Below are 16,021 nucleotides of genomic sequence, written 5' to 3'. Positions count from 1 at the left end.
TCGATCAACATCGAATCACACAGGCTGTCGAACTCAGCAGATCAGCATTGGCACTCCAGGTGCCAGGGCTCCAGCTGGTGGGCACCAGACAAACCAGGCACAAGGATGTGCCTTGGCCTAGGAGGAGACCCACCTGTCTGCAGGAGGGGAAGGGCAAGCCTCGGCGGGGATGACAGTGCCTCAGAGCAAGAGAGGGCTTGAGCAGCTGTCGGAGAGGAGCGGGCAGAGCTCTGTGATGGACACAGGGAGCTCTCCAAATACATTAGGTCAGAGAGGAAAAGGGCCTAAGTATGAATACTATGCTAGTCCTTGGGTAAAAATAAAAGGGTGTGGTGGGAAGAGGATTAAGTGGTAACTGCAGTGTTTTCTTTCTTGAAAATAGATCTGAAATAAATATCGCAAAATGTCAGCATTTGTAAAATCTGGGTAATGAGCCTCACAGTTACTGTTACACAGTTTTCTGTTTCAAAGTTTGTTAGAAGTATTTTTTAAAATAGCAAGATGGGAGGGTAGGGGAGAGATGAATAAGCAGGGCATGGAGCATGTTAAGGGTATTGAAAATACTCCGTACGATATTATAGTGATGGAAACACATCATTACGTGTGTGCGTGCGTGCTAAGTCACTTCAGTAGTGTCCGACTCTGCAACCCTTTGGACTGTAGCCCATCAGGCTCCTCTGTCCATGGGATTCTCTAGGCAGGAAACTGGAATGGTTGCCATGGATTCCTCCAGGGGATCTTCCCGACCCGGGGATCGAACGTGCATCTCTTAGTCTCTGGCATTGGCAGGCAAATTCTTTACCACTAGCGCCACCTGGGAAGCTCACACATCATTACACATTTGTTCAAACCCAGTGAACGCACAACACCAAGAGTGAGCCCCAACATAAACTGTGGATTATGATGCGTCAAGATATGTTCATCTGTGGCAAAAAAAAGAAAAAAAAAAGTACCATCTGTTGAGTGATGTTGACAATGGGGAAGGTGATACATGAAGCAGAGAAAGTGTATATAGGAAGTCTCAGAACCTTCCTCTCAATTCTGTTGTAAATCTAAAACGGCTCTGAAAAAATAGTCTTAAAAAAAATAACAGAATTTAAATGGGGAGATATCTCATTTAAATGTATTTATTTTTATAAAAACTGTCAGTGACACTTTCATAGTGTTCCTGTGGGCCAGGAGCTGTTTTAAAATCGATGAATTCTCACAACAAATCTGTGGGTAGGTCTCTTATGATTCCCCCTTCATAAATGGGAAGCTGAGGCTTGAGAAACACACATAACTACAAAGGGAGGGAGTCAGGATTTGAAACCAGGCAGCTAGGAACCAACATCTGTGCTCACACCACCACGGCACGCTCAAAAGGCACCAGGAAGCTGGGATCAGGGAAGTCAGAGGGCTGTGTGCTTCTTCGTGTGCACTGTTGTGTACTGTTTGAATATTCTACATGTGCACGTTACTGCTGTTTTTTTTTTAAGTTAGGTAAATTCCAGGTACCAAGAAATAATAGAACCCTGACAGGTGTAGGGCTGGGGGAGACGGCACAGACCTCCTCTCAGAGGCTGAGGAAACACTCTAAAGCCACCAGACCACAGAGAGGCTCCCTGCTGGACCCAGTGCCTGGCTCATTCCCATGGCTGCAGCAGTTCTGGGCCTGGGCGTGATCCGCTGTCTGCTCAGTATCCCTCTTCTTCCTTCTTCTGGCACAGACCCCACCCCCTCTCCACAGGTTAGACATATGACTCCGAGGGGCCACAGTGATTGGTCCAGGGATGGGTACTGGATCCAAACCCAGCCATTCAGAGTCCTTCCCTGGGCTTGTCCTAGTGGAAAATCCTTTGGCATGGTGGGTGCCAACAGCACCCGCGCCATGGCAAAGCATGTCAGTGGAAGTATACCTCCAGAAAGGGAGCAAGAAGAACCAGGGAGTCGCAGCTGCATTCATAGCCTGTCATCTCAAAGCCAGCTCCCTCCCTGCCTTCCCTGGTTTGGTTACATTCCTATCAGTTTCAGTTGGTTCCTGCCTGAGAGCAGCCCACAGCCCCAAACACGAGAAGCCCAGATTCACTGTTTAAGCGGTCCTGAGAAAGACTAGAATCCCACCTCTGCCACTTGCTGTGTGTTCTCAAGAGAGTTACTCAACCTCTCTGAGCCTGTTGTACTCCCTGAGCTTCTCCTGGCCGCCTCAAAACTCACTGGTTGTCACAAGGATTAACTATACTAATCCAGTTCCAGGTATGCCAGTAAGTAATAAAATTAATATGGTGGCAACAACTCCGCACACTATCTTCAAAAATTACTCCTTACCAACCCCAGTAAACCAACACTAGAGGCTCTGCAAAAGGTGGTCCCTGCTGGGAGACCAAGTAGCAGAAAGGCAGGCAGCTGGAGCCACTTTTTCTTCATGTGTGCTCCCAGATTCACCCTCCACTCTCCTCTTTCCTGGAAGAATGCCTGTGTGACCCCCATCAGTAACTTCCTTGCTCTCTGGTTCCTGGTGGCTTCAGCCGAGGAGGCCTCAGCAGGACACAGGAGGACAAGAGAGGAAGGTCCAGAAGTCATTTCCCTTGGAGGGTCCCCACAGGCTGGCTGCATCCTTCCAGAAAAGGCCATGGCTCCTTCGGGTGCCCCCACCCCTCTGTCTGCCGACGATGACCCCCACCACCCCGACACCCTCCACTCCAGGGATAGGAGTGGCACCCAGAGTGCCAGCATATGCTCTTTTACTCTTTTAAGAGGCTTGCCCACACTATGTAGATATTCCCTTTGTTAAGCTCACGTACTCATGCTCAGTCGCTTCATTCGTGTCTGACTCTTTGTGATCCTGTAGACTACAGCCTGCCAGGCTCCTCTGTCCATGGGATTCTCCAGACAAGAATACTGGAGTGGGTTGCCATGCCCTCCTTCAGATTAAGCTCACTCCATTATCCAATTAGAATGTGTGTGTCACTGGTTTTCATAGGGTCCCTGACTAGTTGACAGGCCTAGTCAACTTTTCCTGGCCTCCCCAGGTCTCAATCAAAATTCTTTTCTACAGAGGACACTGCTCCAGGGTCCCAACTCTGGCCACTGTTCCCATTTCCCTCCACACTTCCATAATCCCACAATCCTCTCCAAAACCTATCAGATCCTCAACCTTGAGAAAGGACCCCCTGATGAGAGGCAAGTGGCATTTAATGAACAGCAGCCCCACAGGGAGGCAGACACAGGGTCACTTCTGGACTTTGGATGTGTCTTGAGAAGCAAAGCACCAATTTCTGCACACCAGAAAAGGTACCTGAGAGTGTATATTTATAGAAAGATACATAGAATGGACAGATGGCATCTATCTACAGATACAGGAAACTCTGTTAGAGAATCACGTAGGTATGTATATATTTGCCAATGGCAGGACATGAGGTTTCCACATTCACAACCGACAACACACAATTGCCTGATCTTGGAAAACCACACTTGTTTATGTGGTTAGTTCCCTCTCCAGAGGTTTCCAAAGTGAGAAGGCTGGTTTCAGGGGCAGTCTTTAAATATGTGTGTGTATCTTTCTAAAGAAGAGAGGAGGAGGAGAGAAAAAGGAGAAATGTATTTTCACGTTGCACAAGGCAGGAACGATGGGGCTGGTTTGGGGCAGGGGGCATGATCCCACTGGAAAGGTGTGAAAGGTTAACTCCAGAAAGGACAGCTAAGGTTTCTAGGTTGGGACATCAAAACACAACAGCCGGGAAGGTCGCGCAGTCCGCTGAGATCCCTTGTAGCACATTACAATCAGTTAAGGGCAAAATAAAATCCGAATCATACTAAGAGGTAGCAGCTGTTTATCTTCTCGGAGATTTCGAGGGTCTCTGGAAGCCCGGCCAGGTAAGGGTGTTCTCCTGCAGTCGGGCAGGGCTCTGGCCGAGGGCTCCGGGGGTGGGGCTGGGGATGGAGGGTCGGGGAAGGGAAGGGTGTGGGATGGCCCAGCGTGGACACTGGCAGCTCCGGAGCCCCAGGGAGCCTCTGCCACTGCAGGCCACTTTCAAACCCACAGTCACTTCTTGGGTAAGTTATGCAGTCCCCACAACATATAAATAAAAGTTTAGTTCTGTGTTTCCATATATCTTCTACATGGAGGCTAGCTGAATATTAGTGGAGTAACAATAATTATTAATAAACAATAATCGTCATAATAACAATAATTAATAGAATAATAATGCCTTGGGGGGCTGGGGGAGGGGGGTCCTTCATATGGTGGGGGCAGGGCAGGGGACGGGGCTCTATGTCTCTATGTCTGGTAGAAGTGATGGTAATGGTGGTGGTGTTCGTGGTGGTGGTGATGTTCGTGTCTCTGGACCGCCTGGCCGGCCTGGCTCTCGTACACCACCACGGCGGGCAGCTCCCTCAGGTGGTCCCGCCCCACGACGGTGCCACCCACGGCCAGCGGCGCCTGCAGGCCCCGGCACCCTTGCTGGCTCTCCTTGGCGCGGTGCTTGTGCTTCCGGTGCCCAAGGGGCGCCAGGGTGGGGAGGAGGGCCGGGCTGGCGGCCAGGTGGGCCGAGGGGGCCACCACAGGGACCGCGGGTCCCCCGGGGGGCTTGCTTCGCGCCCCTCTGGCCACGTGGCCCACACCCACGCTCTTGCCCTGGGCCTTGGGGGACCTCACAAAGTGCTTGCTCCCGTCCTGGGTGCCGCCCCGGAGCCGCTGCTGGACCTCCGAGGCCTTGGCGAAGGGGGCATCAAGAAAGTGGAAGGAGCCGGGGTCCGCGCCCGGGGGCTTGCGGTGTGGGACGTGGATGGCTTCCGGCTCGTGGGAGCGAGATCGAGTAGGGTTGGAGGCGCGAGGGGGCAGTTCGGACTTCTGGGCCACTGACGGGGAGCCTAGGAGTCAACGCAACAGACGTTTAGTGAGCACCTACTGTGTGCTGGTGTCGCAGGGTGCCCCAGAAATCACCCGCACCCCCAGTTCTCCCATACGGAGAGAGGCAGCTGTTCCTTATCAGAGCTCCCACTCCCCACCCACTGCCGGCTCCTCCCTGTCTTGGAGGAGAGTTTTCTCGGATGGAACTTTGCCATCTGCTAAGTGGGGAAAAAACTGTTTCTTTGTTAGGTCTTTAAAAATAATTAATTCTCCTTCTGAGAGTTTGAAAAGAGAGGAGACAGAGACACTGTTAACTGTCTAAGGCCACCGGGGCACGAAGAAAATCTATGAGCATGTTCCTTTACTTACAGAGGTAACCCAGAGAGGAATTAAACACAGGAGGAGGGGGAGAAGGGCGCCGAGGGGAGTGAAATTAAGTGGGCTGCGTCTTCATTTATCATAGCAAGAGCCAAGATGTCAAGGGCTCATAAAGACAGAGTGGTGTTTTGCTTAACCAAGCCCGGGGTCCTCACTGGAAGAGAGGGGAACTGGGTCGGGGCAGGTTAGGGTGCAGCGCTGAACTGCTGTTTTCACTGAATTAGAAACCCTTGGATAATATTTGATTTTGTTCAACTTCGTACATGTATTACTTTAATCTCTCAAAAGTTTTCAAGATCGTCTCCTCGAAGAAGACTCGAATCACTCTAGTAAAAGCTACGCCTCCCCCCAGCCCAGGGGGCCAGTGAACACCTTCGCCCCGCCCACCTGCCCGCCCTCCGCGCCCTCCCCTGGCCACCCGCTCAAGTGAAGGCGCTCCCTTACCAGGCCCAAACTGGGACGTGTAGTTTTCTATCCCGGCGAGATCTAAGTAGTGGTTTCTCCTCTCAATGTTCTCATCCACGCAATGGTGGTAGCAGCCGGACTGCTCCAGATGGCTGTCACCCTGGAACCTTTCGGGGAAGGCAAGCGAGAGGGTGGGCCCTGGCCTCACAGTGGGAGAGGTCCCACAAAGCTCCTGGGAAGTCACCAAACAAGCATTTCTGGACCCTCTGTTAATTTCGGTCTGGGTCTTGGGAGCGGGGTAGGGAGAGACCACTTTAGTACTCTGGCCCTCCTTTTCCTCCCCTGCCTAGCCTCCCTGGGCCAAAGCAAAGGAGAGAGTAACTGATCAAAAAGATGGTCCAGAGCCAGGCTTCAAACCGTGTGTCCCCAGTGTCCGCCTGGCTCCCCACGGGGTGGGGAGAACAGAGGCCCCCAAGCCACTGGAGTTGAGGTCCGCAAACTCCATCACCTGCTCCAAATCCAGCATGGGCCTTCCCAGTGTGTGTGTGTAAGGGGTGTGTGTTGGAGGGGGGTGGGCGTGACGTTTTCCCCACTGCAGGATTCTGGGCTCCCTGCCCCTTCCCTTCAAGGGTCTCTGTGATCTGCCCATGCTAGCTTGCCTCCTCCCTGCTCTCCTTAGGACAGCCTCCCACATCTGTAGCCAGCTTGGGCACCCCTGATTCCTAGCCCTCTCCTCACACCATGCTGTGTCCCTGCTTGGACCCCACCTTCTCTCTTCCCGCTGTGCTACTATTTCTCAAATCCCAGTCATTTCCTTTCCACATACACAGTAGATACTGATACATCTTCATGCCTCCCATGTTACTGTTACATTATATTACTGTTTACCTCAACACTTTTCTTTACTCAGTCTTTTTTCATCCCTCCCTCCCTTTACTTCCTTCCTTGCAGTTAAAGAAAAACAACAGGTGAAAGCTAATTGCAGTCTTAGAATCCTTTATCCACATTTCTGAAATCCAAAACGCCCCAAAACAAAGATTTTCCATAACTCGTTTGGCAGCCAAGCTTGCTCTAAACAGATGTGAAGGTAGCTATAGTCTTCATCTCACTTAGCGTGAATATATATACATGTCCCTGCAGAAATATTTCTGTGCTAAATCCTGGGTTGCTGCTCAGACCTCAAACAGAAATACAGTGGGAGCACCTTTCTAAAACTCAACAAACGCCAAATTCCAAAACAAATCTGGCCCACGGCATTTTGGATGAAGCAACGCAGACCTACATTTAGGTATTTTGGAAAACTGAGCTTGATTTGTGAACCTGTCCTTTTAAGTCACACACCCCCACCCCCACCACTACTTCCTACCCCAGGAGGATGCAGACTGCAGCCTCCTGCTTGAAATCCCTTAGAAGCTGGTACACAGCTAGTGCTCAACCCATGCTTGGGACCGCCTTACCTGAGGAGGGCCCGCTGCTTCTTCTCCCAGCTTCGCAGCTCCTCGGCGGGCTTGGTCTCGGCTCTGGGCCTGGCACTCTGCAGGTCTGAGTCCCATCCGAAAAACAGAGGGGTGAGCAGCTCGCTCCTGTGCCCACCCACCTCCCGGCCCTTCCCAGGCTGCCTAGCACACAGTCCTTAAAAACTGGCCCACAGAAGCTTCACGATAGCTCTGTGGGGAGGGTTCTCTGAGCCAAGACTAAATAGAGGGGTCTTGCAGCTACGTGCCTGGCTTAACTCCTTCCCCAGACTCACCTCCTCCCAGACCTCTTAGCCACCCTCAAAGCTTGACGCACTCGCCCACTCTCCCCACACCCAGGTCCACCTCCAGTGCTTTGCTCACCCAGGGCCTTCCATCTCTAGAACTCCTTCCCTATCCAAACCCTGGTCCCTCAAGGATCTGCTCAAACCCCACTTGTCCAGAGAGCAGCTTGCAGGAAAAGCCCTAGGCTCCCTACCCCCCACCCCTGAACTCCTCCCATGTGGGCTCTGAGCCTCCCTGAGAGCTGGGAGTGGACCGACTCCATGGCCAGCATGGCCTGCCAGCCCTCACCGGGGTGATTGAGGACGATGCTCTTCTTGCTCTGGCTCCCATCGGGGGCCACCGTGAGCTTGACCCGCAGCGTCTTGCTCGACGTCGGGGAGTGGTTGACGGAGGAATCGACCACCTCATAGATGGTATGCAGCAGGCTGGTGATGTCCTGGACAGGGAGGGAAGCAGAAAACCACATGCATTTAAAACAGAGGACTCAGAGGGGCGGTGGAGCCTGAAAGGCGGAAACCTCCCCAGTTCCCCCAAAGCCCAGCCTCAGGCAAAATCTAAGGTGTCAGAGGCTCACCTGGACCAGAAGCAAGAGTGAGGGAGAGGGCGGGAAGGGCACAGGAAGGGCAGTGGGCAGCGGGGCTCAGTGGCACCCGGGCCCACGGAGGCACTGAATGGAAGTCGCTTCAGAAAGCTCATGCCTCGCGGATGCAGAGTTACCCCAGGGATTCTACATCCTCCGGACTTCCAGGATATCCTACCAACGCTAAGCCATCTCCCAGGCAACAGAGAAAGCTCTTCTGCTGGGCACTATTTAACAGGTAAACTGAGACGAGGGGCTCAGATACTGTGGGCGTGAGCATCAGCAGCATCTGCTTCTGATCTGATGAGCACTTTCTCAATGAAAAATAGAAAAGTGGATGCGTCCCTAAAGATAAACTCTTTTGTGAGAACTTGACCGAAACTCCTCTTCTCTCTAGACCTCAGTTACCCCCTCAACCAGAACAGGGCTCTCCAATCCTTAGGGTTGGGGGATGGAGGGGGGACCAGGTCCCCCTCCATTGGTCCCACCCGCCACATCTGCCTAAGGTCCTCGGTCTGAGGGGAAGCTTCATGCTTTAAATGATGTTGGAAACCTCTAGAAAAGGTATTTGCCCTCTATAGGGCAGGCTTACAGATTCTTCTGTCCAGAGACTTTTCATGAATACAGATGGACTCAGCCGCTTGTTGCCACCTCACCCATGAGCCTTTAGGCAGAGGTGACACCAAGCACTGCCATGGCTCTGCAGTAGGTGGACAGATGACCAGAGGTGGTGGGGCCAACTGGGCACATCCCCACCCACGGGAGGTGGCAGCCACTCAACTCAGCTACTTGTAAGGTGACAATGCTGGCTGAGGGTCATTCCAGAGAAGCCAGAAATCCAGAATCTCCTGTTGCATTTTCAGAATCTTCGATACTGGCAACTAATTTTTTTTTTTCCAACTCGGTTTCCTTCTGCCCCCAGCCCATGGCAACTCCCATTTTATTTCTGTCTCTATGAATTTGACTACTCTAGATGCCTCACATAAGTGGATTCATGGAGTATTTGTCTTTTTGTGATTGGCTTCTCTCACTTAGCATAACGTCCTCGGGGTTCACCCATGTTGTAGCATGGGTCAGAATTTCCTTCCTTTTTAAGGCCGAATACTATTCTATTGTATGGATATGTCACATTTTGCCTACCCATTCATTATTCATTCGTCAATGGACCGGAGAAGGCAATGGCACCCCACTCTAGTACTCTTGCCTGGAGAATCCCATGGATGGAGGAGCCTGGTGGGCTGCAGTCCATGGGGTTGCTAAGAGTCGGACACGACTAAGCGACTTGACTTTCACTTTTCACTTTCATGCATTGGAGAAGGAAATGGCAACCCACTCCAGTGTTCTTGCCTGGAGAATCCCAGGGACAGGGGAGCCTGGTGGGCTGCCATCTGTGGGGTCACACAGAGTCGGGCACGATTGAGGAGACTTAGCAGCAGCAGCAGCATCAGTGGACACTGGAGTTTGTGCCAACCTCTTGGCTATTGTGAATAATGCTGCCATGAACATGGATATGTACAATTATCTCTTAGAGAATCTGCTTTCATGTCTTTGGGGTATATACCCAAAAGTGGAATTTCTGGGTTATATGGTAATTCTATGTTTAATTCTTTTGAGAAAACCCCATACTGTTTTCCACAGTGCTGAACCAATTTACAATCCCACCAGCAGTGCACAGGGATTCCCTTTTCTCCACGTTCTCACCAACACTTGTTATTTTTTGTCCTTTTGATAACAGCCATTCTGACTGTGAGGTAATATCTCATTGTGGTTTTGACTTGTATTTCCCTCATGATTAGTGATGTTGAATATCTTTTCATGCACTTATCAGCTATTTGTATATCTTGTTTGGAGAAATGTCTAGTTAGTCTCTGCCCATTTTTTAATCAAGCTGCTTGTTGTTGCGTTGTAGGAGGTCTTTATATATCCTGGATATTAATTCCTTCTCAGACACTCGATTCACGGATATTTCCCCCTATTCTGTAGGTTGCCTTTCATTCGGCTGATTGTGTCCTTTGATGCACAGAAGTGTTTAATTTTGATGTAGTCCAATTCATCTATTTTTGCTTTTGTTACCTGTGCTGGGCTGGAACACCTGGGGCTACATTGGGGTTGCTGGGGGCTGCCAGTTTGAGACCTGGGCTCCAGCCTCTCACTTGCTGGCTCACTGGGCATCCCAGCAATTCTAGCAAGGCCCACAGACCCGCTCTTTCTTCTTCTCTTTCCCTTAAGCTGCTCTGCACCACCACAATTGCCCACCCTCTCTCATCATCTTAGGAAGCCCATGAAGGTGGCATCGTTATCTCTATTTTACAGATAAGGAAAGTGAGGTCCATCAACACCATTGCCTAAAGCATCACATACCAGGCCTGGGCCCTGGAATGCCATCCCCGAGGGTCCCAGATGATTCAAGGTGCAGGGACAAGGGTGCTTTGGTAGTCCCAGCTGGAAAATCAGCCCTGTTCATTACACAGAGTCCAGCACAGAGGAGCAGATGCCTGTGACTATTTATTGTACAAATGAACACCTGAAGGATGAACAGGTACTTTCTTCTGAGCTGGGAAGCTGGCCTAGATGCCAGCTGTAGACGGTGGTTGCAGTGAGGTGGGAGTCTGAATGCCCCAGCGCGCAGGAACGAGCATGCTGATGGCCAGAGAGTGTGGAGGGAAGTGGTATTTATAGCCAGATTTGAGGAGTGGCTTTAGAGCTAAAAATAAATTGGGGGAAACACCAGGCTGGGTCCTCCCTGGACTGGAAGCCAACCTCCTTGCTGCTTGGCAGGAGACAGACACCAGTGAAGGCTCTCCCTGCAACTGGGCTGGGGCACCCTCCTTGGAAATCTTCACATCCTTGCTATTCCTCATGTTAGCAGGGGGTGAAGGATAGCAGAATGAAGCATGAGAAAGCAGTGTCTGCCTGCAAGGTTTCGTAAGGCCTCCGAGGTGGGGGGCAAACCCTTTTATGGTCAACTCCTGAGACTCCCTCAGTCTCTTCTGAACCAGAAAGGAAGAGGGTGGCTACCAGGGGCCACCGCACGTGTTAGGAGAGGTGAAAGGCCACCACACCCCTGAGAAGCCCAGTCTGGCCTTCCCTTGAATTGCCACCTCCATGTACTTCTGTCACCCAGGCTTCAAGCCTGGGATGCATTCTCCTGTGAAGATAATGACTCCATTCCCAAACAGCCTGGGAGTGGGGTGGGTGGGGTGGGGCGTGGAGGGAGGAACAGGAGCTTCTCAATCTGAAAACACAATGACCCTGCACAAACAGCATGATAGCTGGAGGGCACTTGGTGTGTGTGTGGGGGGGGGTGGTGGTCTCACCTAAATCATCTCCCATGTCCCCAGGGTCCCAAACCAGGAAGAGTCTCTGCTGCTTCCCAAATACTCAGGTCTCCCTGGGAGCTTTGCCTGCTCAGAATCCTTTCCCTTCCCCAAATAACAGACCCTTGATTTTATTTTGTGATCCAAATCCATTCCATTTTTCATTCCATGTGACTCATGTGTCAACTTTCCCTTGACTCCAGAATGAGCACATGTACTCAGAATCAGCCATTAAACGCATCACAAGCTTATGGCCAAAATGGTTCTGGACCAGTCATGTCACTCAATCAAAGCCGGTCACATCAGCTGTGGTGCTCCACGTGACATTCTGAATTTGGGAGAGCTGCAGACAGGCTGGGGTATAGATTGAAACTATCAGTCATTATCTTGCCAAAGGGAGAGACTGTTGATAATGAAGGAACACAGAGGAAAGAACCATGAAGAACAGCTAGTCCTGAAGACACTGAGCCTCTGGATCCAGCCATGCCTGAAGTCAGTGCCCGTGGACTGAATTTTCAGTTACATGAGCCAATATGGTCCTCTCTCTCTCTCTCTCTCTCCCCTCTTTTTTTTTTTTTTTAAACTTACAGTAGTTTGTACTGGGATTCTGTCACTGACACCCAAAGAATCCTGAATGATTGAAATTCACTCACAGCTTCTTCCTCCAATCTGTTCTAACATCCCCTAAACCATAGCCTGAGGAAGAGGTGGCCTTTTTTCACCCGGGTCTCTCCTCTGGCAGCTTCTCCTGCACTATTTACAGAGAAGAAAATACTGAGCCCTGAACCAGGACAGGGAGATAAGATAGCAAAGTTTCAATTCTCCCTGGGAGTACCCTGAGGCCCTCTGGTGCTGGGCGAGAGGCGGGCGTGGAGCCAGCCATGCTCCTCTCGGGTCTCTGCGGATCTGTTACAGGCCACACATATGGGCCTCCCGGGGAGGGAATGGATGTCAGAGAGAAACTGGGCTGAAAAGGCAACAAGGAGGCAGAAAGGAGGCTCTCGAGGCCCAGGCAAACGAGAGGCAGCAATCATCAGTAGTAACTCAGATGAGATCACGCACCAGCCTAAATAAGCCCTCCCCTGGCTTCCCTTAACACCTGAATAGAAGTCAGGTTGCCAGCTGCGGCCTCTGAGGCCCCACACGACACGTTGTGCTGGCTCCTGGCTGCAGCCCTGTCTTTCCAGATAAGCAGCCATCGCACCAGGCTCCTCTGGGTCCTTAAACACCTTGGTGCTCTCATTCTCCCCAGCCCAGGGCTCTCCCCCAGTTTGGCACCTGCAGGGCTCAGTGCCCATGTCACCTCCTCCAGGAGGCTTCTCTGGTCACTCCAGCCCATCTCATTCACATGCATGTGCTAAGTCGCTTCAGTTTTATCCAACTCTTTGCAACCCTATGCACTGTAGCCCGCCAGGCTCCTCTGTCCATGGGATTCTCCAGGCAAGAATACTGGAGTGGGTTGCCATGCCCTCCTCCAGGGGATCTTCCCGACTCAGGGATCGAACCCGTGTCTCTTATGTCTCCTGCATTGGCAGGTGGGTTCTTTACCACTAGCGCCACCTGGGAAGCCCTTCTTAGTCACACCACTCCGTTTATTTCTGTCACTGAGCAAATCACAGCTTACGATGACCCTACGACGGTTCAGGCTCCGCTTCTCTCAGCGGACCGTGAGAGCTACATGGCTAGGAATTTGCCATTTCCGCAAAGCACACCCAGTGCACAGGAGGTGCCCGCCGTAGATGTGCCGTACGCTGACCCAGGTACAGAGGAAGGTGAGAGGAGCCCAGGGAGGAAAGACATTTGGGAGAGGTTTGAGGGGAGAGAGAGACACAGGCCTGCAGCGAGGTGGGGGGTGGCGTGGGGGTGGACAAGCTTGTAACAGAGCCGCTGGCAGCACCCTGGGGGCTGGGCTGCTCATTTTTTAATTAGTAGAGAGAAGTACTGGGGTCCTCTGGGTGCCCAGCCCACCCCAGCTCCTGCGCAGATTGGCCGAGGTGGGAAGTAGCCTGGAGAGATCTTGGAGCTCCAGGACCAGAGAGAGGAGGAGGCCGGACAGACTCTGCTGGGGACCGGTTGCCCCTCTAGGAAGGTCTGGGGCCCTGCGCCTGACTCTTGCCCCTCCCCAGCCTGAATGGTGCCCGCCCCAGAGCAGCCTTGCAACCCTTCCTCTCTGTCGCCTCCTCCTCACCGGTTTCCATGAAGCTCCCAGGGGCCTCACCCCTGCCCTCCCCACCTGACCTGAGGAGAAGGGGAAGGGGCAACAGGGGTGGGCGCCCGATGAAGGGTCCTGCGCCAAGGGGTGTGGCCTGGCGGGAGGCCCGGAGGGTTCACTCACCTCTCGGGTGACCTTGCCGTTGTTGTCAAAGTCATACAGGGTGAAGGTCCACTCCTGCCGGCTGTCTTCCTCCACAGACACGTCACACTGCAACTCCTGGATGTAAACAGACAACAGACACACGTGGCCGGTCACTCGGCGGCTGGGACACCCGGAGGCTGGGTCACGGGGCCGCCAGCCTCCCCGCTGCCCTCCCCAGACCCTGTGTGAAGGAGAATGTGATGACCAAGACACGCCAGGCCTGGGAGAGAGGCCAAGCCGGGCCAGGGAGCTTGGGCCTGGGGAGAGGGGCCTGCCAGGTACCAGACACTCTAGGGTCTTCAAAGGCCGAGGAAACACAAGGGAGGGCTCTGGGAGGAGGTGTGTGGCCTCAGGAAGAATGAACTTGGAGCCGGGGGTAGAAGCTACCAGAAAACACACAGGGTAACTTAGCCATGGGTGGCCACCCAACCTGGAAGGCAGGATGGGAGGAATGTTAAGAGCTGAAGGGTCAGCCCCAGGTGCCAGCCTGGGCTTGGCCCTCTGCAGTGACGTGACCTTGGACATGGCCTTTCTCTTCTCGGTACCTCAGTTTCCCCTCATACAGACTATGGAAGATGATGGTCTAGACCTCAGAAGGTTGTTGGGAACATTAACTGCCCCACGCCATGTCCCCTGAGCCCCCTCCACATTCCCCTGTAGTTGTGGTCGGCCACTCCCCACCTCGCACTTCAAGCGTCCAGCATCCCTGTCTGAGGAGTCAGGGATTGAAGATCCCCAGGAACCAGAACAAGGAAGGTGCCAAGCCAGGGGACACATCTGAGACTTTTAGCATGGCTCTCTGGGGAACCCTGGCAGACAGAGCCCCGCTGCCCGAGACCTGCTCATCAACCAACCCCCACCACCCCCAGTGACAGGCACCCCTCCTTCCCTGCTCCCTGGGATCACCTCCCAAGTCCTGTCTCAGGGTCTGCTTGGAGAGAACGGGAAACAGATACGTAAGCCGCTTGGCTCAGAGAAAAGCCCAATTAATGGTGGTAGCTGCTATTGTCTTTGCTGGAGTGACTAATACAGCAATGACGTCATCACCGTGGCTCCCACAGCCCGAGGTGTCCAACCGCAAAGACTGGGAACAGAGAACTGGGGAGCTCCATCACCGGCCACCCGCATGCAGGGGCTGGCTGAACCCCAGACAGACAGGTCCAGAAAGGACGGCCGTTTGGGGAAAGAGAATCCACAAACAGCCTTTTAGATCCACAAGTCCTATGAAAACAAGCGAAGACACCCCCATACCATCCAGTTCCATGTCTTGCCTTGGCCCACTTTTCCTTCTGCAGGAGGATAGACTCAGTGCCCCCAGAGGGGGCGGTGCCTGGCCTCCCAAGGCTGGCGGGAGTGAGCCCCAGCACGGCAGCCCTGCCCCAGGCTTCTGCAGCTCACAGCCAGCTCCCTCTAGCAATTCTCGGGCTGCCCACGCTGAGTTCAAAGTCGGCCTTCCTTCAGTTGTGACACGCCTGTCTGATACCTGCCAAGTGCTCGCTCTGCTCTCCAGCACTGCGTCCTGCAGCACTTGCCCTGCACACATGCATGTACACGAGTGTGTGCCTGTGGGCACGTGCACACACACGTACATATGAACACACACACAGACATACACACACTCACACATACATATGTCTACACACTGATACACATCTGCATACACATTCATACACACATGCACATCTGATTCCCTTTCCCAGCCCCTCCACTTGGCTCCAAAGACAGCTCGGGTTAGAAGTTCAGAAATATGGGTCAAGTAACTACCCCCACCTCCTGTGACCTCTGTCACATGCGTCTTCTTGTCCCCCCAGCCCTGGCCTCTCGGGTGAGTCCTCCTCAGGGACCATGGGTAAGTCACAGGCATCAGCCGGCTCCCATTTGGAAGCAGACCCACATGGGCTTCCAGGAAAGACGTCCGAGTCCGAGTCTTTCCTCTGCCCTGGCCTCGGTGTTGGCTTTGCCAAGCAGCCTGAGAAAACCTGCAGAGACCCGGGGTGGAGGGCTCAGGAAGAAGTTAGCAACCCCAGCTCCTCAACGAGACACCGCCTGCCCCCTCAGCTCCTTGGTTAGGAGAACGCAGGGCCCTTGATGACCTATCTAACCCCCTCTTCTGCGTCATCTCCCTTTTGCTATTCCCACACAGCCAGCCAGCACTGGCAAGCCTCCAGGCCTTCTGCTTTTCCCTCGGCCGGGAGTGTCCTCCTGATCCCAAAGGCTCCCCCGTGCATCACCTCTCCCCAGCTCCTGCCTCTATGCCCAGAGGCTTAATGTAGACACTTGCCCTCCCCAACCTCTGCCTGCAGCCCTGGCTCCCCACTCGGGGCACTGTGCAGAGTTTGAGATTGCCAAAATGCCCATCACTCTGCACCCTCTGGGCTGACTTAGGGGACCTCC

The 16,021-nt window shown here is 53.0% G+C and overlaps 1 protein-coding gene across 2 annotated transcripts in view; it reads right to left on the bottom strand.

Moving 5' to 3' along the window:
- Nucleotides 1-1,101: 1,101 nt before the first annotated feature.
- Nucleotides 1,102-16,021, bottom strand: part of NKD1 (NKD inhibitor of WNT signaling pathway 1) — a 94,614-nt gene continuing 79,694 nt past the window's right edge. For both annotated transcript variants that reach the window (XM_025268642.2, XM_025268641.2), the window contains exons 6-10: nt 13,607-13,702; nt 7,663-7,810; nt 7,072-7,156; nt 5,654-5,781; nt 1,102-4,851 (exon numbers count right to left, since the gene is read on the bottom strand). In XM_025268642.2, coding sequence (XP_025124427.1) covers nt 4,259-4,851; nt 5,654-5,781; nt 7,072-7,156; nt 7,663-7,810; nt 13,607-13,702 — 1,050 coding nt within the window. In that variant the 3' untranslated portion in view covers nt 1,102-4,258. The remainder of the gene's footprint in view (nt 4,852-5,653; nt 5,782-7,071; nt 7,157-7,662; nt 7,811-13,606; nt 13,703-16,021) is intronic.

This window comes from Bubalus bubalis, chromosome 18, assembly GCF_019923935.1.
Source record: "Bubalus bubalis isolate 160015118507 breed Murrah chromosome 18, NDDB_SH_1, whole genome shotgun sequence".
Taxonomy (NCBI): Eukaryota; Metazoa; Chordata; class Mammalia; order Artiodactyla; family Bovidae; genus Bubalus; species Bubalus bubalis.
This window is presented reverse-complemented; position numbering and strand designations above follow the sequence as displayed.